The sequence below is a fragment of the Megascapheus bottae genome, chromosome 17, assembly GCF_031878675.1.
Source record: "Megascapheus bottae isolate mThoBot1 chromosome 17, mThoBot2.hap1, whole genome shotgun sequence".
In the NCBI taxonomy this organism is placed as follows: Eukaryota; Metazoa; Chordata; class Mammalia; order Rodentia; family Geomyidae; genus Megascapheus; species Megascapheus bottae.
In genome coordinates, this window is record NC_143525.1 from 25268948 (window position 1) to 25290864 (window position 21917).

The window sequence follows — 21917 nt, forward strand, 5'->3', positions numbered from 1 at the left end:
CGACGCAACGCGACGGCGCCTCTCTTCGGCCCGCCCCCCGTGGCGTCGTTCAGAAAACAATCAGCCAATCATAGCTCCGGAGCGGAAGCTGAGCCAACCACCGGATCCGGAGCGTCACGTGGTAATAGTTTACGGCCCCTCTTTCCCTGGACTCCCGACAGCTTTCTGCATCACAAACAAGCTGAAGCCTACAATTCCCAGCAGTCAGCGCTCCTGCAACTTCGGCCTCTTCCTACGCTTGGGGGAGAAGTGATGCACTCTGGTACTTGTAGTCTTGTAGTCCCCAAAGATCGTAGGCCGGGCTTGACTTCACGATTCTGGGCACTCCCCGCCCCGCTTCCTCCGAGCCGCCCGTTGAATCTTGGTTTCAGTCCCGAAACCCTGGAGGGATGTCAGTGAGACCTACTCGGACGGGAAGTAACCGCATGTAGTTTGTGCGGCGCCTTCATCCACTCAGCAGGTGCTTCTGGGGTATCTTGTGTGTGACACCATTTGCCTCGCAGGCAGTGGATGGGGGGCCGAGTCGGAAGGAGCTGCCTTCGCTTTAATCGACTCAGACTCGGACCCTCCGAGGTGGGCTGTGAAAACTAGCGTGGGGGCGGAGCCCAGGCTCGGAGGCCGGGCTTGGTCCCCTCCCGGTTCCCGGTGCCCATCGGCGGACGCCCCTGGCCCGCCTCCACCGCCGCTGGCCTCGCGGGGGCGCTGCAGTCCCCCGCCCCGCCGGGTCCCGGCCGGGAGGTCCCAGCCCGAGCCGGGGTCGTGGAGCGGGGCCCCGCAGCCAGGCAGCAGGACTTCCAGGAAGGGGCTGACTCAGTGAAGCTCCCGGAGGGGAGTCGTGGAGGTGGATTGTGGAGGGGCCTCAGCCCACGGCTGGCATCGTTTACCCTTGAGGGATCAGAGTTTGATTTTAGATAAGTAAGAGATTGACTGTTTTTGTGGTTTTTCTCGGTTGGGCCTGGGGCTTGAACAGAGGGCCTGGGCACCACCCTTTGGCTTTTTCACTCAAGGCTGGCACTCTACTGTTTTGAACCACAGCTCTACTTCTGGCTTTTTTTTTTTGGTGGTTAATTGGAGAAAAGAGTTTCAGGTAGCTTTCTACCAGTGCCAGCTTCGTATTGTGATCTCAATCTCCAGAGTTGCTGAGATTATAATGTGAGTCCTTGGTACCTGGCACGATTTAGCTTTTTTTCTTTTTCTTTTTTTGAGGTGGGGTTGAATGCTAGGATTACAGATAGGTGGCCACCAAGCCCAACATGATTTAGCTTTTGAGAGATTTCCTCCATGAAGAAACAAAAACTACCTCAGGGAACCAGGAGTGTGGCCTAGTGGTAGTGTGGTCTAATATGCATGAAGCCCTGGGTTCGATTCCTTCTTACCACATACGCAGAAAAAGCCTCAAGTAGTGCTGTGGCTCAAGTGGTAGAATATTAGCCTTGAGCACAGAGAGACTCAGTGACAGTGCCCAGGCCCTGAGTTCAAGCTCCAGGAGTGGCCAAAAACAAAAACTCCCAAAAGGCTAAGAAAGAACTCAAAGCTATCAGTTCAAGCCCCATACACACACACACACACACACACACACACACACACACACACAGAGAGAGAGAGAGAGAGAGAGGTACAATTCTTTTTTTCATATCTTTTTATTTTTATTTTTATTTTTTGCATTTTTTTATTGTAATTAGTAAAAGTAGGTTACATGATATTTGCCAGATAGAAGGTGCATTAATTCACGTACATTGATACCCTTTTTCATATATTTACCAGATAGAGGTGCATTACCCTATCTCACGTGTTGGTCCCCATTTCCTTCCCCCAACCCCCACCCCAGGCAGGTACAATTCTAAGTACACAGAAGGCCACAACATAGTAAGATCTCTGACAAGAGGGGAAATGTCATGAAGAGGAAGTCACAATGCAGCAAGATAGCAAGCTTAACCAATTCCGGCTAAAATGTCCAACTTTTTCAAGTTCTAGGAAAACATTCACCATGTGAATGTGTTGCCAGGGCGGTTCCCAGGCCCTGAGGGGGCTGGTCATTTCCAGTACTCACATTAAGGTACACATGACAGTCATGGCTGGACCACTTCAGCAGTTGGAAGCACTGTGGTCCTCCTGCTGCACCCCTCCGGGCTTGTTTCCATCTCCTTCCTAGAGCTCTGATTGCACCTTTCTCCAGATTGGAGCTTATGGAGAAGGGGTGTAGGGTACCTGGGCTGCCCATGAGACAGAGGCTGGCATGGCTGAGCCCCTGATCCAAGCCTCTTCTTGGTGTAAAAAGCTTTTTCTGTTTGTCCCTTTGGGCCAAATAAATATCATTTATGTTTAACAATGATTCATTTTCTTTGTGTGCCTTGATATTAAAAATGTGGTCTTGCTATGCTGTCCAGCTGTCTCAGAAACTCCTGGCCTCAAGCAATCTTGCCCTGACCTCCCTCTGCCCTGCCAGAGAAGCTGGTACTGTAGATGTGCAGCACTGTTCCTAGCTCTAGGTGCATGTGTGTTTGATTTTTGCTGGTCCTGGGACTTGAACTCAGGGTCTATGCACTGTCCTTGAGCTTCTTTTACTCAAGGCTAATGTTCTACCCCTGGAGCCACATTGCCATTTCTTGCTTTTTGAGTAGTTTATTAGCAATAAGTCTCACACTTTAAACAAACAAGCAAACAAAAAAAGAAACTTGCCTAGCATGCACAAAGATCCGGATTTGATTTCTTGGTACCACATACATAGAAAATTCTGGAAGCAGAGCTGTGGCTCCAGTGGCAGAGCTCTAGCTTTGAGAAAATCCAGAGATAGTGCCTAGGCCCTGAGTTCAAGCCCCAAGACTGACAAAAAACAGAGTAATTTTCCAGCCCAGGTTGGCTTTGAACTGTGATCCTAGATCTTAACCTCATGAGTGTAGCTAAGATTACAGGAATGAGCCACCAGCACCTGGTCTCTAGCCATATATGTTTATAAATGAAACTGAAATTGGAAAAAAAAAAAAAGCACACCTATTTGGACTGAAAGCGAAAAATGATATTGTTCTAAAATGGCAAGTGATTTATATACCAGGTCTCCTGATAAGCGGCTAGAATTATAATTGCCATTGTTCAGGGTCTGGGTGCTATCCCTGAGCTACTTTTACTCAAGGCCAGCACTCTATCACTTGAGCCACAGCTCCACTTCCAGCTTTTTCTGAGCAGTTTATTGAGATAAGAGTCTCATAGACTGTCTTTAAACAATGATCCTCAAATCTCAGCCTCTTTAGTGGCTAGGAATACAGGTATAAGCTACCAGCACTTGGCTTTTTTCTTTCTTTCTTTCCTTCATTTTTTTTTCTTCCTTTAAAGACAGTATCTCCCTGTGTAGTCCAGACTGATCTTGAGCCTTCATTACTCCTGCCTTGACTCCTAAGAGTTGGGAAGTCTAAGTTTGTACTACTCTGCATAGTTCTAAACTTGCTTCTTGGAAGGGACATTTTACAGTGAAAGAGAACCATCAGAAAGCCAGTGTGAGGCTAGAGGCCACTGGGCTTCTGAACAAGGACAGCTGGCTTGGTGGGTGGATAGCTGATTTCCAGGAGTGGTTCTAATCACATTTTAAGTTTATCTAAAGATTAAACATTTTACCAAAATGTTATTTCTCATCCCCAGATCATGAATTACAATAGTTAAAAGACAAAACAAATAAACTGCCCAATTGGAGATGTGGCTTAAGTGGTGTAATGCCTAGCTCAAGGTCCTGAATTCAAACTTATTAGAAACAAAAAAGAAATATTGCTGAGCGCCTGTGGCTCGTGCCTGTAATCCTGGCTTTTCAGGAGGACAAGATCTGAGGATCATGTCCTCAGATTCATGTCCTGGATTCATTCAAATCCAGCCCAGGCAGGAAAGTATATGAGACTCTTATCTCCAATTAAGCACCAAAAAAGCTGGAAGTAGAGGTTTGGCTAAAATGGTAGAGCACCAGCCTTGAGCCTTGTGGTGCAGAAGTTACAACTCAGTATTTCAGTCTACCTGAGGCTGGATTTCATAATCTTTTGATAACGTGCAGGTGCATAATCAAATTTAGGAGAAAGAATGTCAACATGAGGGCAGGAAAAGCGGCCTACTGGTAGAGTGCTTGCCTAGCATGCATGAAGCTCTGGGTTCAATTCCTCAGCACCATATACACAGAAAAAGAAAAAAGAAAAAAACCTGGAAATAGCACTGTGGCTTAAGGGGTGAAATGCTAGCCTTGAGGAAAATACGCTCAGGAACAGTGCTCAGATCCTGGGTTCAAGCCCCTGGATTGGCCAAAAACAAACAAACAAAAACTAAAAAACAAAGAAACCCAACATGAGCCTTTCTTGTACCCGAGTCTTATAGAATAAATACATGCTTTGGCACATTGTGTTCATTCTGGTTAGCCAACAGTTATCTTCCATGTATGCCTGGTGGTCCTCCATGGGCTGCTGGTTGCTACTGGCTGAGCTGTGGCAAAGTAGCCAGTGTCTTGTGAACTGGTGATGCAGACCTCAGCTATTTCAGGGCAGGTCCTTTTTTGGCTCGAGTATTTGAGGAACACAAGTTCCCTGCTCCTTCATCAGGAGGTCTGGCCAACGCCAGCTCCAGCCTTGAACTGTTTTTGGTTACTATGGAGATGGACTTCTCCCAGAGGTTCCCAGCCTGGACCTCTCGGCCTCATTAAATCCTAGTTCCCCTAGTCAGCCATGAAGCTTCCTGCTCTAGGAGCATTCAGAGGAACACCTCTGCCTTCAGAAACCTCAGAGAGTCAAGAGGGAGGAGGGTTACCTCTGAAGGGGGCAGGCTGGAGGCACACCTCTATAAAAGGAGGGTCTCAGGAGTAGCCCTAGCTACTCAGGATCACAGTTCAAAGTCAGCCAGGGCAAGAAAGTCTGTGAGACTATTATTATTAATTATTATTATTATTATTACTAGTTTTTGCTTGAACCTGGGGTCTGGGCGTTGTCCCTGAACTTCTTTTGTTCAAGGCTAGCCCTCTACTACTTAAGTCACAGTAACCCTTCCGGCTTTTTCTGGAATCAAACCCAGGGCTTCATGTATGCTAGGCAAGTGCTTTACCACTAAGCCACATTCCCAGCCCTGTGAGATTTATCTCCAGTTAACCACCAAAAAGTCTGAAGTAGAGCTATGGTCCAAGTGGCAGAATGCTAACCTTGAGCTAAGGGACACTGCCCAGGCACTGCGTTTAAGCCCTCATACCAACACAAAAGAAAAATTTAAAAATCCAACAAATAAAAGATGTAAAATATTGAAGCATATTCTGTCTCCCCCAGTGCTGGCTGAGTCTGTGACATGGGATCCCGCTGCTAGCCCTTCTCTGAGCATGTGTGAGGAAAACATGGAGGCTGTCCATGCCTATCCCAAAGGCTCCTACTGGTTTCATTTGCCTTTCTGTTTGGTGGGTGAGGGGGGGGCAAGGAACTGAACTCAGGAAATCACTGTACCTCTGAACTACACAGACTCAGCTCCAGTCTTGCAGGTGTGTGTGTGTGTGTGTGTGTGTGTGTGTGTGTGTGTGTGTGTGTGTGTGTGTGATGGAACTGGGATCTGAACTCAGGGCCTCACACTCCTTTAGCTTTTCTGTTCAAGGCTGGTGTACCACTTGAGCCACACCTCTACTTCCAAACTCATGCAGCTCTTTACGTCTTTCAAAGAGATGGGGCTGAGCAGGAAGAGAATGGCATTGCGTGTCTTTGAGATTCTGCACATTGGCCTCACAGAATATGTGTCCAGTATGAGGCCCACTGGGACATAAATGTTGCAACTCAATGTGTTATTTTTCCCCCTGGGCCCCAAACAAATCCCGGTCCAACAGAGCTGGCTTCAGATGCAGCCACACCCAGCTCAACCCCATCTTCTTGGCCAGGCCCTCGGGCTTAGCCACAGTCTCTCTCTGTCCAGCCTCACCCTCTCTGCCTGGGAGGAGGGGAGCAAGTATTCTGAGGCTGGGGAGTAAATAGAGGAAGGCCAAGAGCTGACTGTGGGCCTCTTCCCTCTTGAAGGGCCAGAACAGAGGCACTAGGGGCCGCAAGGGCTTCAGGACCCAGCCCTCAACCACTGCCAAGATGGGAGTGATGCCCAAGTCCATTTCTCTGCTGGTTGTTTGGAATTCTGGAGCTTATTTTCCCACAGAAACAAAGCTCAAGTGGATATTGGCTCCCTGCCTGGTCCTAAGGAGGCCTGTTCAGCTCATAGCACCATAGCTTTCAACCTTCACCCATCTGCCATTGTCTAACACTGGTTTGGCTCCTGGGGGAGCATCTGAGACCACACATCCTCAGGCAGCTTTCCAAGACGCCGGGGGCCGTGGGAACAGGGGTCTGGCTGAAATCTGCTCTTACACGGGCCACAGGCCAGAAAACAGAGCTGTGTGAGCGTTATATCTAAGCACATTTGAAAGCACAGGACACGTCTGAGCAGTGGAGCACAGCGTCCACCCGGCAGACCTGGGCGGCGCTTGACTGGCTCCATGCTGTACTTTCTTCACTTATAAACCCAAGTGAGACTAGATTCATATATTGCTACCCCCATAGGACAGACTCGCTCTCTCTCTCAGGGCCAGGTCACTGTCCCTGAGCTTCTCTGTGCTGAAGGCTAATACTCTACCACTTGAGCCTTATGGCCTTTTCTATTTATGTCATATTGAGGAATCAAACCCAGGGCTTCATGTATGATAAGCAAGCAGTCTACCACTAAGCCACATTCCCAGCCCATATTTTCTATGTTTTCTTCTCTGATTCTCGGTGAGCCTAGCTCCCGTGGCTCACACATGTATGCTACTTAGGAAGTTGGATCTGAGGATCAATGTTCAAAGCCAGCCCAGACAGGAAGTTACGACACTCATCTCCAGTTAACCAAGAGGCCAAAAGTGCAGCTGCAGTTGAAATGGTAGAGCACCAGCCTTGAGCAAAAAGAAACTAAGGGACAATAGCATATCCTGAGTTCAAGCCCTAGTACCAGGACGTGTGCATTCATGCACACACACACACACACACACCCCAGAGGTAATGAGGGATAACCCACTTCTATCTCATTCCTCTTCCTCCCCTGCCAGCCCATAGCACCTCAGTATACCACACCCTAGGTCTTTTCAGAATCTTTCTGGAAAAGTCACTGGACTGGATGCATACACCCAGGCACATATAACCTACACACATATCTACAGAGATGCAGACACGGTAATAGACATATGCCTCATGAATCTCACTCCAGATTCAGGAGTGGGGAGGGTTTCTTTGCTTTTGCCAGTCCTGGGGCTTGAACTCTGGGCCTGGGTTCTGACCCTGATCCTCTGTCTTTGTGCTCAAGGCTAGTCTCTACTACATGGGCCACAGCACCACTTCTGGTTTTCTGGTGGTTAATTGAAGATAAAGAGTCTCCCAGACTGTTTGGGCTGACCTTGAACCCTGATCCTCAGTACTCAGCCTCCTGAGTAGCTAAGGATTATAGACGTGAGGCACCAGCACCTGGCTGATAGTGGGGAGTTTTAAACTTGGGGTCCCAGCCTTCAGCCCCTTACTAGCTGTGCAGCCTTGGGGAAACTACCCCCACCCCAGCCTCAACAGTAAATACTGGGAGTTGGGATTAAGAGACCGGTTTTGTGAGGTTCCTTGCCTGTCCTGAGAAGCTAGAAATCACTCTTCAGTGACACATGTGTGGACACAGACAGGACCAGTCAGGTCAAATTCCAAGGAAGCTCCTCCGGGGCCCAATGGGAGCTCTTGGCTGTGGTCCTCACATTCCTGGACAAGCCAGGGCTTCCTGTGGGGCTGGGAGCAGAGGGTTCCCCGGTAAGGGGAGAATGCCAAACTGAGGGAGGAGATGAGACAGACCCAGTGACCTTAGGGAAATGGGGACTAGAAGCAGGTAAAGAGGACACCTAGACAAATCTGACCTGCCCCTACAGAACCATGGAGCAGCCTACTGACTGCCCCCTGGCTGGGTGAACGGGGACTTTTGGGACTTGTGGCTGTCATGGTAACCAAGTTGAGAACACAAAGCACCAGGAGAGGGGAGGCCCCACCCGGAAAAACAACATCCTGGCTGCTGGGGCCAGGCAGGCTCCGAGGGAGGGGTTATTTTTAGCTGCTGGGCAGCTGGGGCAGGACTTGTATGGCCTGCTGTCTGGGCAGCATAACTCACCCATTGTCCTGGCTGACCTTGCCAGGCTGCCTGGAGGCCTCTCTGTCTGCCCCATTCCCTTCCAGTTCACTCTGGGAGCGATGGGGGTGGGAGTGCGACCGGGGCAGGGCATCTGAGAGAACCAGGGAGAAGCACTGAGAACTCAGGGAAAGAGCTGGAAGCACCAGGGGCTCCTGTGGTCCCAAGCTGGGCAGAGGGGGTGTTTCTGGGGTTCCTGAAAGGCAGCCAGAGGCTCTCCTGTGGCCCAGAGCCTTGGGGGCTGCTGAGGTGTAGAGACTCCAGAGGACATAAGCCCCTTTAGGAAAGAGGTCCCCAGCTCCAGCCAACACGGGGGTGGCCCCACATCATCCATTTGAGGTTGAGGGGTGTGAATGGAGCTGTGTACTGCTCCCTCAGGGTGTGACATCTGTGTTTAATTCTGGACACAAGCAGCACAAGGCAGGTCCAGAACTGGCTGTGGCCACCGAAGAGTGTGGGAGCTGGGCATTCAAGATGACTGTGACCATGGGGTGAACCCTGTGCAAGGGGGTGCCTCAAAGAACCCCATATTCCTGGGCCAGGGACTCACTTCCCTCCTTTCCCACTTGATATTTAGACCGTGTGTGTGTGTGTGTGTGTGTGTGTACGTGTGTGTGCGAGCACGCGTGTGCTTTGGGGCTTGAACTCAGGGCCTCGTGCTCTCACTTGGCATTTTTGTTTAAGGCTGATGTTCTACCACTTGAGCCACAGCTCCACTTCTGGCATTTTACTGGTTTGTTGGAAATTTAGAATCTCAGGTTTTTCTAGCTGGGCTGGCTTTGAACTTTGTTTTGACTTGTTGTTTTGCCAGTCCTGAGGCTTGAACTCAGGGCCTAGGCACTGTCCCTGAGCTTTTGTTGCTCAAGGTTAATGCTCTACCACTTGAGCCACAATGCTACTTTCAGCTTTTTCTGTTGATGTGGTACTAGGAAATCGAACCCAGGGCTTTATGCATGCTAGGCAAGCACTCTACCACTAAGCCACATTTCCAGCCCTGGCTTTGAATTTTGATCCTCAGATCTCAGCTCCCTGAGTAGCTAGGTTTACAGGGATGGAAAACAGAGCCATTCATTCAATTTGTTCATATTTATTGAGCACCTACCAGGCAGGGTTCTAAAAACCTGGAAAAGAAGGGGTTGTCCTTCTAAATGTGTCCCAGCTGAAGCCCCCTCTCCCCCAAACAAGTCCTCCAGGGAGCAGGGATTGGGGGAAGGCCAAGGTATAAAAGGCAGGGATGGGGACTCAGAGGCTGGTGCCTTCAGGAGACAAGATGAGACCCGATCTAGCCAAGGGGAGAGGCAGCCCTTTATCACCTCCTCTTCAGCACGGATATGCAAGACTTTTTGAGGGGCCCAATCTGCAGATGGGCATCCACACTCTCCAGGAAGAAGGCAGGCTTCAACCTGTGGTTGAAGAGCTCCCCAAAGTGGCTGTCCAGGCGGCTCTGGAAGGGGTCAGGGGGGGAGGCCAGGGCGCCACTCCGACGGGGCCGGGAAGCCTTCAGCCTCCGCAGAAGGCTCAGCTTGCCATCACGTACGGCATAGAAGGCCAGGGTGCGGTCGGCATACTCCAGGCAGACCCCGACAGTGGGTGAGAAGGCGTGAGGCAAGGTGGCCTCCAGCCCGTGGAACCAGACAGAAAAGCCACGTCCGTTCCATTGCAGGCAGCACGAGTGGCCATTGCGGCCCAGGCGGCCCCGGTCATAGGGCTCTTGAGGGGAGAAGCCTTCAGCCATGACCCCGACACTGACCCATCCTTCTATGATCTCCACCTCCCAGTAGTAGGTGCCTCTGTCCAGGGCGCCCTCGCCCAGCACCTGCTCACAGTGGGTGAAGCGGGTGGGGGACTCGGGGTAGTTGATGGGACACAGCACCCTCTTGACACCTTTGGTTCCAAACAGCTGCAAGAACTTGTCTGCCGTGTCACTGTCCAGATCCACGATGTAGGCAACTGGCCCCAGGGAAGAGAGAGAATTAGGAGTCTAGGCCCAGCAGGCTCAGGGTAGGCAGCCCAAATACAGATGCCTACTTCCCCCGAACACAGCCTGGCTCCTTGTGCTGCTTGAGACCACCCACGGAGCAGGAGCAGTGCTCCTTCACCCCGAGAACCAGGGAGGGGAGTCCACACATGCATACTCACACTTGAGGAAGTAGTCCCTGGGCGCCTCGCTGTCCAGGAGGCTGGTACTGTCCGCGTCCTGGGAATCCACATCGGCTGCACAAGAAGAGTGAATAGGGAAGATGGCTCCCCGACTGCCCTTGACTGAGCTGCCAGGCGAGGCAGCCCCTGATCCCCCCTTTATCTTTTCTTCCCACACCGATGAACTATCTGGGGATAGGCTCATACTCACATATTGAACCCTGTGCTCTGGGGCATGCCTGGTGCCTGAGGTTTTAGGGTGTGTGTGTGTGTGCTCCATATTGGGATTTGAACTTAGGGCCTGGGGCCTTTCCTCAGCTTTTTCACTCAATGTTAGCACTGTACCACTTGAACCACAGCTCCACTTCAGGCTTTTTGGTGCTTAATTGGAGATAAGAATCTCATGGACTTTCCTGCCCATCCTGGCTTTGAACTCAGATCTCAGCCGCCTGAGCACTTACAATAACAGGCATGAGCTCTGGTGCAGTCTGATGCCCTTTGCCCTCTTGCTGTGAGGCCTCACCCCTCTGAATCTAGGGGGTGGTTGGGGAGGGTCCCCTCTGCCTTCATGGACATAACCAGAGCCCACTAGTCATCCTGGGGTGGTGGCTCCAGTTGCTGGCCCCACCCTGTGTCAGGCACATTTTCCCTCCTCCATTCCTGAATGGGCACCAGGCCTGGGGGGCCTGTGTGGGAAGCTTGGGGGAGATGAATCATCGTGTTGCGGGGAGGGGGGAACACCCACCTTCAGAGCTCAGCTTCTGCAGCCCGTCCTCATCACCGCCCAGCCCCCGCAGCTGCTCCCACTGGCTGGCACAAGCCGAGACCAGTACATCTCTCACTGCACGCAGGGCTTGGGAGGACTTGGTGAAACTGAGCTCCCTGGGGGGGCCAGGTCCAGGGCCGCACCCCTCCTCCAGAGCCAGCCGGAGGGCCAGGAACTCCTGCGCCAGACAAGTTCCCATTAAGGCTGCTGCTGACCACTGCTCCTCGTGGCTGGGAGGAGGCTTGGCACAGCCCTGTGAAGCCCCAGTGCCCATGGCCCGTGCCGGCTGGGGAGTTGTGCTCACCTGCAAGAAACTCACTGAATCCGCTTCTGGGACCTGGCTAAGGCTGTGGCGGGCCCGGCTTAATCGGTCGCGCTGTTCTTCCTGCCGCCATAGCTCACTCTGAGATCTGCTCAGCGTGGCCGACTCCCCCTCCTTGATGAAGCCCAGCAGCTCTGTCTGGAAGTCCTGCAGGGCCGCAGCAGCCTCGGCAAACAGCTGGTTCACCCTCTCCCGCTCCGCCACAGCTGCACTCTGCACAAGATGCCGGAGGGGTGGGGGCAGAAATGATGGCAGAGAATAGGCCTTATCCTCCCCTAACCCCTGAGGTCCCCTCAGCCTGGTAGGGGCCACACTAGATCTGAGCCAGGTCAAAGGAGATGCCTGGGGCTTGGGGGAGATGGCAGTGCCCCAGCAAGGCTTGTGGAGTGGGTGTGCCATCCTGAAAGCACACATTTCCAGAAGCCTGCTGCAGGGGAGGGATCAGAGGTAGATCAGAGGTAGAACTCGGGGTGGTGTCTGACCTTGATGAGGGCTACTGTGCGTCGGGACTGTGCGATGCTGGCGCCCAGTTCATCCATGCGGTCGTCCACTGCACTCAGGATTTTGGGCTGCTCAGCCTGTGAATGACCCTCGGTGAGAATGGGGTCTTCTAGGGGACCCCCTACTGCTGCACCAGCTGACGGAGTGGTATCTGTGCATGGCTGGAGCTAGGAGCAGCAGTGATGCCTGGAATATGCCAGAGGTGTCTGCAGTTCCAGCTGAGGCCATTTGTAAATGCCTGGTTGGGTGGGCAGGTTGACCATCCTGGACTGTACAGAGACACCAAGTGGGTCTCTGTGGCTTTAAGTCATTTGGGCAGAGCATGATTATATGAGAAGGCACTGGCCGTTTTTGGGACCACTGTCTCCAAAGAGCTTGCATCCCCAATCCAGTCCTAAAAAAATGGGGATTCCTGGGTTTTATGAGTCACTGCTCCACCCCCCAGAGAAACGGAAAATCCCAAGGCCAGAGGTGCCAAGACTGGGAGAGAGGCCAAAGGAAACTGGGGGCGGGAGGTAACGGGACTTTGGGCACAAACTCCCGCCATGGCCCTAAACGGCAGGACAGAGGGGATCTGTGTCCAGTCTACTGTCCGTGGTTGTGGTCACACTCTTGTCGCCTGCCACACCCATCCAAAGCAGCTGACTCAGTCCAGGAGGAATCTGAGCCAGAACTTAAATGGAGCCAAGAGCATAGGATACGGGGGTGGGGGGGGGTAAGAAGGTCAGGGACCCTATCCCAGCTCCTTCCCCCCACTTTCAGTGTGGGATTTGAACTCAGGGCCCGGGCACTGAACTCTTTTCCTCAAGTCTAATGCTCTACCACTTTGAGTCACAGCTCCACTTCTGGTTTTCTGGCGGTTTATTGGAAATAAGAGTCTCACTGCTTGGGCTGGCTTTGAACCGTGATCCTCAGATCTCACTCTCCCGAGTAGTTAGGATTACAGGCATGAGCCATCAGCGCTCGGCACCCAATTCCTTCTTGCTTTCCACTGACCTTAAGTCCCCCTGCCCTGTTCTTGCATCTTTTTTGCGTCCTCGGGGGTCCCTCCTTCCCGCCTAGGGCGGCGCAGCAGTGAAGGACCAAAGAAATCCTCCAGGTAAAGAGCGAGAGGAAGATCCAGCCCGAGCGAGCCCCAGGCCCCAGCCCCGCGCCCCCAGCCTACGCGCCCGCCCCGCTCCCCGGCCCCGCGCCCGGGGCCCGTGCCCCACCTCCTGGAGTGCGCGCTCCTGTTCCAGCGACACGAGCTCGTGGCCGCGGTGCTCCTGGGCGGCGCAGGCCTGGCACAGGCACACGCGCTCGGCGCGGCAGAAGCGTTCCAGCGGCCGCAGGTGGCGCGGGCACAGGCTCTCCTCCAGCCGGCGCAGCGGTGGCACTAGGCGGTGTCCGCGCAGCGCGGGGCTGCGCTCGTGCGGGCCCAGGTGCGCCGTGCAGAAGGAGGCCAGGCAGGCCAGGCAGGAGCGCGCGGCGGGCAGGGCGGCGCCCTCGGGGCACGCGTCGCAGCGTACCGGCTCTTCGCCCGCTTCCCAAGGCTCGGGAGCGCACGGAGCCGAAGGCTCCAGAGCGCCGGGGGGCGCGCTGGGGGCCGAGGGCTCTGGCGTGGGGCTCCCCGCGGGACCGGACACCGGGGAGGACATGGGGCCCGGACCCAAGCCCTGGCGGAGCTGCAGCAGTTCAGACAGTGTGTGGTTCTTGCGGAGCTGCAGGCCGTCGGGGAAGGGTTCCTGGCACAGCGGGCAGCGGGCTGCACCCCCGGGGCCCCCCGTGCCACCCGCGCTGCGGTGCGGCCAGAGCGCGCCCAGGCAGGCCAGGCAGAAGTTGTGGCCGCAGGGCAGCGTCACCGGCTCCCGGAGTGGCTCCAGGCAGATGGGGCAGCTGAAGGGCCCGCTGCCGTCCATGGCTTCTCGGCTGCTTGGGCACCGCCTGCTCTGCTCCCGCCAGGGAGGGACCCGGGCCGACGGCGCCCAGCACCGCCCCCTGGGGCCCACGCCAAGGTCCGGCCTCCTCCCGCCCCACCGGGCTCTGCCCGTCCCCCAAGCCGCCCGTGGGCCGCGCGATCAATCCAGGGCTGTGGAGCGGGCCCTGCCCGGAGGGGCGCACAGAACGGAGGCTGAAAACTTTACCCCTGACCCCCAGCCCGGTGCCAGGCTCCGGAGGGAGGACCGGGAGGGCCCAGCAGTGTCACTCCGGCACCTCTGCGCTCCTGATCGCCCCCTGGCACAGTGAGCTGAGCTCCTGAGCTGCTGACGCCTGGAAAAAAAGAACTGCTGATATTTGTATGTTTTTCACCCTTGGAGACTCTGTTTACCGCCATGGGGAACATGGACTTTCCTAGACCCGAAATGGGAAGTGGACATCACTCTCCAAGTTCCTTTCCAACTCCTTTCTTGGAGTAATTCCGTTCTGATCCATGGATATGGGCAGACACCTGTGGAGTGCCCAGGTAGGGGCCAGGGTAGGTACCCCAGGAGGAGGCTTTGGTTAGTATTGGCTTAAAACATTGTATCTTGGGCTGGGAGTTTGGCCTTGTGGTGCTTGCCTAGCATGCATGAACACCTAGGTTCGATTCCTCAGTACATGGCAAAAAAAGTGCAAATATATAATACTAAAATGGGTTTATGACCCTAAGTAAAGGAACTGCGGGTGTAGTTCAAGTGGTAGAGCATTGGCTTTGAGCAAAAATCAAAGACCACCACACACACACACACAGACAGACACACACACACAGACACACACACACACACACACACACACACACACACCATGTCCAAAGCTGGAAAAGGATGGCCAACACTTGTAATCCTAGCTACTCAGGAGGTTGAAATCTGAGGATCATGGTTTTTAGAATAAATTGGATTTTGCCAGAAAGCCACACAGACAGACAGGTACAGGGCCAGAAGTTTGGCCTAGTGGTAGAGTGCTTGTCTAGCATGCACAAAGACCCAAGTTTGATACCTCGGTACCACATACATAGAAAAAAGCTGGAAGTGGTGCTGAGGCTCATGAGGTAGAGCTCTAGCCTTGAGAAAGTTCAAGGACAGTGCTCGGGCCCTAAGTTCAAGCCCCAGGACTGGCAAAAACAACAACAAAACATCGAGGTACAAAGAACAAAGAAAAGGTATATTGCCAGCAAAGGGTCTGCAAAGACCCCTTCTCACAAGAGAAGTGCTGGCTATTGTCTGTGATGACCTATATAATCTGCAGAGATGAACACCCTGTCGTGAATGTGGGGACCAGGGGCTAAGTTATGGTGGACTAGGATTTATGGCTACTGCCCAAAGAGTAAATATGGGGCCTTGCAGCCGTCCATACCTGAAGGTCAGTTTAAGGGGAATCTTGCTGCCTTAAGTGGTTATAGATAACCAAAGGAGTGCCATCTCAGGGTGAAAGGGTGGAAGCTGTTTATTTACTATCTTTACTAAATAGGCCTAGTGTTGGCTAGGAAAGTAACATGCAAAGATATGAGAGAGGAGGCCACTGGGCCAACATTGGTTCAAAGCCAGCAGTCCAGGGGTTTGAATTCAGGACCTGGGCACTGATCTTGAGCTACTTTTTGCGCAAGGCTAGGGTTCTACCATGTGAGCCACAGCACCACTTTTTTGCTGTTTATATGTATATGTGGTACTGAGGAATTGAACCCAGGACTTCAGGCATACTAGGCAAGCACTATGCTACTAAGCTATATCATCTGAGTGCGATTTCCAGCTCGATTTCTTTCTCTCTTTCTTTCTTTCTTTCTTTCTTTCTTTCTTTCTTTCTTTCTTTCTTCTTCTTCTTCCTCCTCCTCCTCCTCCTCCTCTTCTTCCTTCCTCTTCTTCTTCTTCTTCTTCTTCTTCTTCTTCTTTTTCTTCTGCTTCTGCTTCTGCTTTTGTGGTAACAAGTTTCTCAGACTTGAGGGCTTGGAGTTTGAGGACTGGCCTCAGACCTCAGTCCTCAGATCTCAGCTTCCTAAGTAGCTAGGATTACAGGTATGAGCTACTGGTGCCAGGAAAGATTCTTGATCAAGTGGAGTATGACTTCTCTTCCTTGCTCAAAACATATAACCTGTTAAATGATGAGAAAAACTTCAGACAAATTCCAACAATACAAAATTTCTGGCAAATACCTCTCAAACTTATCCAGATCAGTCCAAACAGAGAAAGTATGGGAAACTGTCACAGCCAGGAGGAACCTGAGGGGAGTTGATAAAGACTGTAATTTGGGATCCTAGCTACTCAGAGACTGAGATCTAAGGGTGGAGGTTTGAAGCCAGCCAGGATAAGAAAGCCTTGAGAATCTTCTAATTAATCACAGAAAAAGCTGCAAGTGGCTCACCTGGTAGAGCATTATTAGCCTTGAACAAAAAGGAGCCCAGGCACGGTGTCCAGGCCCAGAGTTGAAGCAAAAGGAAACTCCATCTCCAAAATAATCAGCAAAAAAGCAGGACATGGAGGTATGGCTCAAATAGTAGAACAAGCAAGCCAAACAAGGTCCCAACATTGAAATGTATTGTGCAGTCAGGCTGCATAGTGAGGCCTGTTTGAAGAATGAAGTTTTAGCATCCAATGGATTTATTAATTAATTAATTTATTGCCAGTCTTGGGGCTTGAACTCAGGTCTGGGCACTGTTCCTAAGCTTCTTTTGCTCAAGGCTAGAACTTTACTACTTGAACCACAGCGCTATAGCTGGCTTTTTCTGTGTATGTGGTAATGGGGAATTAAATCCAGGGCTTCAGGCATGCTAGCCCATCACTCTACCATTAAGCTACATTCCCAGCCCTCCAATGGACTTTTTTCTTTGCCAGTCGTGGGCCTTGAACTCAGGGCCTGAGCACTGTCCTTGGGCTTTCTCAAGGCTAGAGCTCTACCACTTGAGCCACAGCACCATTTCCAGCTTTTTCTTTGTATGTGGTACTGAGGAATCGAAGTTGGGTCTTTGTGCATGCTAGGCAAGCACTCCACAACTAGGCCAAACTCCTGGCCCATCTAATAGACTTTTTAGGGAGGTATTCGCAGGCTTGTTCAGCGTTGGCCCTGTGTGTGTGACTCTCCTTTAGCTTTCTAAAGGCTAGAGCTCTACCACTTGAGCCACAACACCACATCGTGCTTTTTCTAAGTGGTTTATTGGTGATAAGAGTCTCATAGACTTTCCTGCCTATGTTGGCTTCAATTCACAATTTTTAGCTCTCAGCCTCTTGAGTAGCTAGGATTACAGGCATGAGCCACCAGTGCCTAGCAGCAAATGATTATTTCTCTGGGCCGGAAGTCTGAAGTCAAGAAACCATCACAGTTGGGTTCAGGGGCGGTCCCTCTCCAGGGCTAGGGATTGCTGACATCCCATTGTATGCTGGACAGAAAGAGGGCCAAGAGCTAAGGGGGTGAGGGGACTGCTTTATAAGGTTACCAATTTCATTCAAGAGGGTTCTGCTCTCATTCTTTTATCACCTCCTAGAGACCCCTCCTCCTAATCCCATCTCCTGGAGAGCTAGGATTTCAGCATGTAAACTGTGGAGCTCCTCACAGACCAGAGCATTTAGAACAAGAGTTGGAGGAGGGCATGGTGGCTCACAACTATAATCCCAGCTACTCAGGAGGCTGAGATCTGAGGATAACAGTTCAAAGTCACCCTGGGCAGGAAAGTCCATGAGACTTTCATCTTCAATTAACTACCATAAAGCCAGAAATAAAGCTGTGGCTCAGGTGGTAGAATGCTAGCTTTCAGTGAAAAAACTCAAGAACAACAAATACTTAAACCCTGAATTCAAGCCCCGGGTTCAGCTTGAGAAATAAAAGGAGTGACGGAGGATGGGGCTTGAAGAGGCATCTGAGCTGGGCTGTCATGGGCTGCTGGAATCCAGGCAGGCAGAATCGGCCAAGGGAGACGGCCTGGGTGTGCCGGGCTTGGCAGGAAGGCAGATAATGACTTCCATACGTGGTTTCCACAAGGAGCTCTTGATCGTGACAGTCCCTTGTATGCCAAGATCCAGGAGTAGGTGGAGGCTCAATACCAGCACCACCCTGCCCTGCGGCTTGGCAGCCACGCTGAAACCACAAATGCATGGTGCCAAAGGGACAGGGTACCCTCAGGTTAAGGGGTGCCATGTGCCCTAGTGGCCCTCAGTTTCCTGGGAAAAATCTCTTTTAGTGGCAGGGCTTGAATTCAGAGCCTGGCGCTGTGCCTGAGCCTCTTTGTGTTCAAGGCTAGCATGTTACCACTTTGAGCCACAGTGCCACTTCTGGTTTTCTCATGGTTAATTGGAGGTAAGTCTCACGGACTTTTTGTTCAGGCTGGCTTTGAACCATGATCCTCAGATCTCAGCCTCCTGAGTAGCTAGGATTACAGGCGTGAGTCACTGGCACACAGCCGGTGCTGGTATCTTGATAGCTCATTCACATTCTAATGTTTCAAAGTTGTTGCCAGTGCCTAGTCTTTTGGGAATGGACTTTCCATGCCTGCAAGGCTCATATCAAGTTTGAGCTCCACAAGAACCTGCTTGCAACCTGCCCGCTGCTCCATCCTTGGTTTTGAGGGGGTAGACAGAAATCTGACATAGTGAGAGGTCTGCAGAGGAAGGGGAAGACACAGCCACATAATCCTAAACCTCTGGATCCTGGCCACTGCAGCACTGGAAAAAAAAAAAAAAGGAAGAAGAAGAAGAAGAAAAAAGGAAGAAATTCTAGCTCCTGATACTTTTTTTTTCTTTCTTTCTTTCTTTTTTTTTTTTTTTTTTTTTTGTGGGTCATGGGGCTTGAACTCAGCCTGGTGCTGGTGCTGTCCCTGAGCTCTTCATCTCAAGTCTACCACCCTATCCCTGGGCCTGGGCATTGTCCTTCAGCTCTTCAGCTCAAGGCTACCACCCTACTCTTGAACCAAGCCCCACTTCCCAGTTTTCTAATGATTAATTGGAGATAAGAGTCTCAGGTCCTGGGGCCGGGAGTTTGGCCTAGTGGTAGAGTGCTTGCCTAGCATGCAAGAAAACCCGGGTTTGATTCCTAGGTACCACATACACAGACAAAAGCCAGAAATGGTGCTGAGGCTCAAGTGGTTCTAGCCTTGAGAAAGTCCAAGGACAGGTCTCAGGCCCTGAGCTCAAGCCCAGGACTGGCACACACACACACACACACACACACACACACACACACACACACACACACACACACACACAGAGCTGGGTTTGAACCTTGATCCTCAGACCTCAGCCTCCAGAGTAGCTAGGATTACAGGCGTGAGCCAACAGGCCCAGCTCCTAGCTCCTGATACTCTTATCTTAGTTAACCATCAAAAAGCCAGAAGTAGGACCGGGAGTTTAACCTAGTGGTAGAGTCTTGCCTAGCATGCACGAAGACCAGGGTTCAATTCCTTGGTACTAAATACATAGAAAAAAAAAAAAAGCCAGAAGTAGAGCTATGACTCAAGGAGTAGACTGCTAGCCTAGCAAACACAAAGCCTTAAGTTCAAACTAGACTACTGACAGAGTAAAATAATTTCTGTAAACTATTTATCCATGAGTATTAAAAAACATATACATTTAAGAAATTACAATTAAGAAATTACCCAAAACAACAAAAAAAGAAATTACCCAGATTTTTTTGTTTTTTCTTTTTGTACTGGTACTGAGGTTTCATACTGAGGGCCTCCTACTTAGTAGGCAAGCACTCTACCGTTTAAGTATGGGTCATAGAGCTTGGACTCTGGGCCTGTGCACTGTCTCTGAGCTCTACAGCTCAAGGCTACCACCCTACCCCTTGAGCCACTGTGACACTTCCCCTTTTTTAATGATTAATTACATAAGAGTCTCCCAGTGTTTAGTGCCCGGCTGGCTTTGAACTGTGATCCTCAGATCTCAGCCTCCTGAGTAGCTAGCATTACATGTATGAGCCATCATACCTAGCATATTTTTTAACCAGTCCTGGGACTTGAATTCAGGACCTTACCACTGTCCTTGGGTCTTCTCAAGGCTAGAGCTCTACCACTTGAGCTACAGCACCACTTCCAACTTTTTCTATATATGTGGTACTGAGGAATCAAACTTGGGTTTTCATGCATACTAGGTAAGCACTCTACTACTAGGCCAAACTCCTGAGCCCCTATTTTTTTTGGGGGGGCGGGGTCAGTTGTGGGACTTGAACTCCGAGCCTGGATGTTCTCCCTGAGCTGGCTTTAAATGCAATCCTCAGATCTCAGCCTCCTGAGTAGCTAGGATTACAGGCATGAGCCACTGCACCTGGCTTCCAGCCCTATTTTTTTGCCTGTTGAATCATCTTTTTTTATTTTATTTATTTATTTATTTAGGCCAGTCCTGGGCTTAAGCTCAGGGCCTGAGCACTGTCCTTGGATTTTTCTCAAGGCTAGAACTCTACCACTTGAGTCTCAGTACCACTTCTGGCTTTTTCTAAGTATGCGGTACAAGGAATTGAACCCGGATCTTCATGAATGCTAGGCAAGCCCTCTGTGAACCTGGGTCTTCGTGCATGCTAGGCAAGCACTTTACCACTAGGCCAAACTCCCGGCCCCATCTTTTTAATTTTTTTTTTGTCAGCCCTGGGACTTGAACTGAGAGCCTGGGCACTGTCCTTGGACACTTTTTACTCAAGGCTAGCAATCTGCCTCTTGAGTCACAGCACTACTTCTGGCTTTGTGCATGCTTTTTACCATTAGGCAATATTCCCAGACCATGCTGAATCATCCTTAAGCAAAGCATATTTTTTTCTATTTCTTGTTTTTGTTTTTTTTTGTCAGCCCTGGGACTGGGCTCAGGGCCTGAGCACAGTCCTTGGGGTTGCTCAAGGCTAGAGAGCTAGCATTTGAGCCACAGCACCACTTCTGGCTTTTTTTTTTATGTATGTGGTACTGAGGAATCGAACCTGGGTCTTCATGCATGTGAGGCAAGCACTCTACCACTAGGCCAAACTCCTGGCCCAAGCAAAGCAAAGTAGGGCTGGGAGTTTGAACCAGTATGACTGGAACAAGAGGAGGATATAGACGGCCACATATGAAGTGACAAGGCACTGATACAGACACCACTGGTTGTCATTAGTGCAAATTCAGGGCTGGCAGCTTTCACCAAAGAGGCAACAACTAAAATGCAATTCTTAGACATGCCTGCTATCCTAGCTACTCAGAAGGCTGAGATTTGAAGATCAAGGCTCAAAGTCAGCCTAGCAGAAGTCATATGACTCTTACCTCCAATGAGACACCAAAAGCCAGAAGTGGCTCAAATGGTGATATGCTAGCCTTGAGTATATTAGTGTTAGAACAGCACCAGGCTCTGAGTTTAAGCCCTAGGACTAGCAGGGGCTGGGAAGGGCTATAAAAAAGAAAAAGAATATGAGGCCCTGAGTTAGTATGCACATGTGTAAAAAAATTGCTAATGGGGGCCGGGAGTTTGGCCTAGTGGTTAAAGTGCTTGCCTAGCATGCATGGAGACCGGGGTTTGATTCCTTGGTACCACATATATACTAAAAAAAAGCCGGAAGTGGTGCTGAGGCTCAAGTGGTAGAGTTCTAGCCTCGAGAAAGTCCAAGGACAGTGCTCAGGCCCTGAGCTCAAGCCCAGGACTGGCAAAAAAAAAAAAAAAAAAAAAGAAAAATTGGGAATGGTCTGAGAGTGTGGCTTAGTGGTAGAGTGCTTGCTTAGCATGTATGAAACCCTGGGTTCAATTCCCCAGTACCACATAAACAAAAAAAGGTGGAAGTGGTGCTGTAGCTCAAGTGGTAGAGTGCTAGCATTGCGCAAAAGAAGCTCAGGAACAGTGCTTAGGTCCTGAGTTCAAGCCCCAGGACTGGAAAAAACAAAAACAAAAAAACCCCAAACCCTTCAGGGCTGAGCATGAGGGATGGCTCAGTGGTAGAATGCTAGCCTAGCATGCATGCAAACAGCCTCAAGTTCCACTCCCAGTACCAGACACTTGCTCCAGACACAGCAATTCTAGAATCTTCACAGAAGCACATTCTAGACTAGCAAAGAACAAACCAAAACAAAGGCACTCAAATCTCCATTCACCTCTATCCTCTTCCACATCTAATCCCCACCATCCTCGGGTA

The 21917-nt window shown here is 51.1% G+C and overlaps 1 protein-coding gene across 1 annotated transcript; it reads right to left on the bottom strand.

The window, feature by feature from the left end:
* Positions 1-9246: 9246 nt before the first annotated feature.
* On the bottom strand, positions 9247-13882 carry Trim47 (tripartite motif containing 47). Its single transcript, XM_090350318.1, has 6 exons — positions 13106-13882; positions 11876-11971; positions 11376-11606; positions 11051-11249; positions 10306-10380; positions 9247-10116 (listed from the first exon to the last, which is right to left on the bottom strand). Exons 1-6 carry the CDS (start codon positions 13790-13792, stop codon positions 9476-9478), a joined length of 1929 nt encoding a protein of 642 aa, XP_090206444.1. The 5' UTR covers positions 13793-13882; the 3' UTR covers positions 9247-9475.
* Between the last annotated feature and the right edge of the window lie 8035 nt (positions 13883-21917).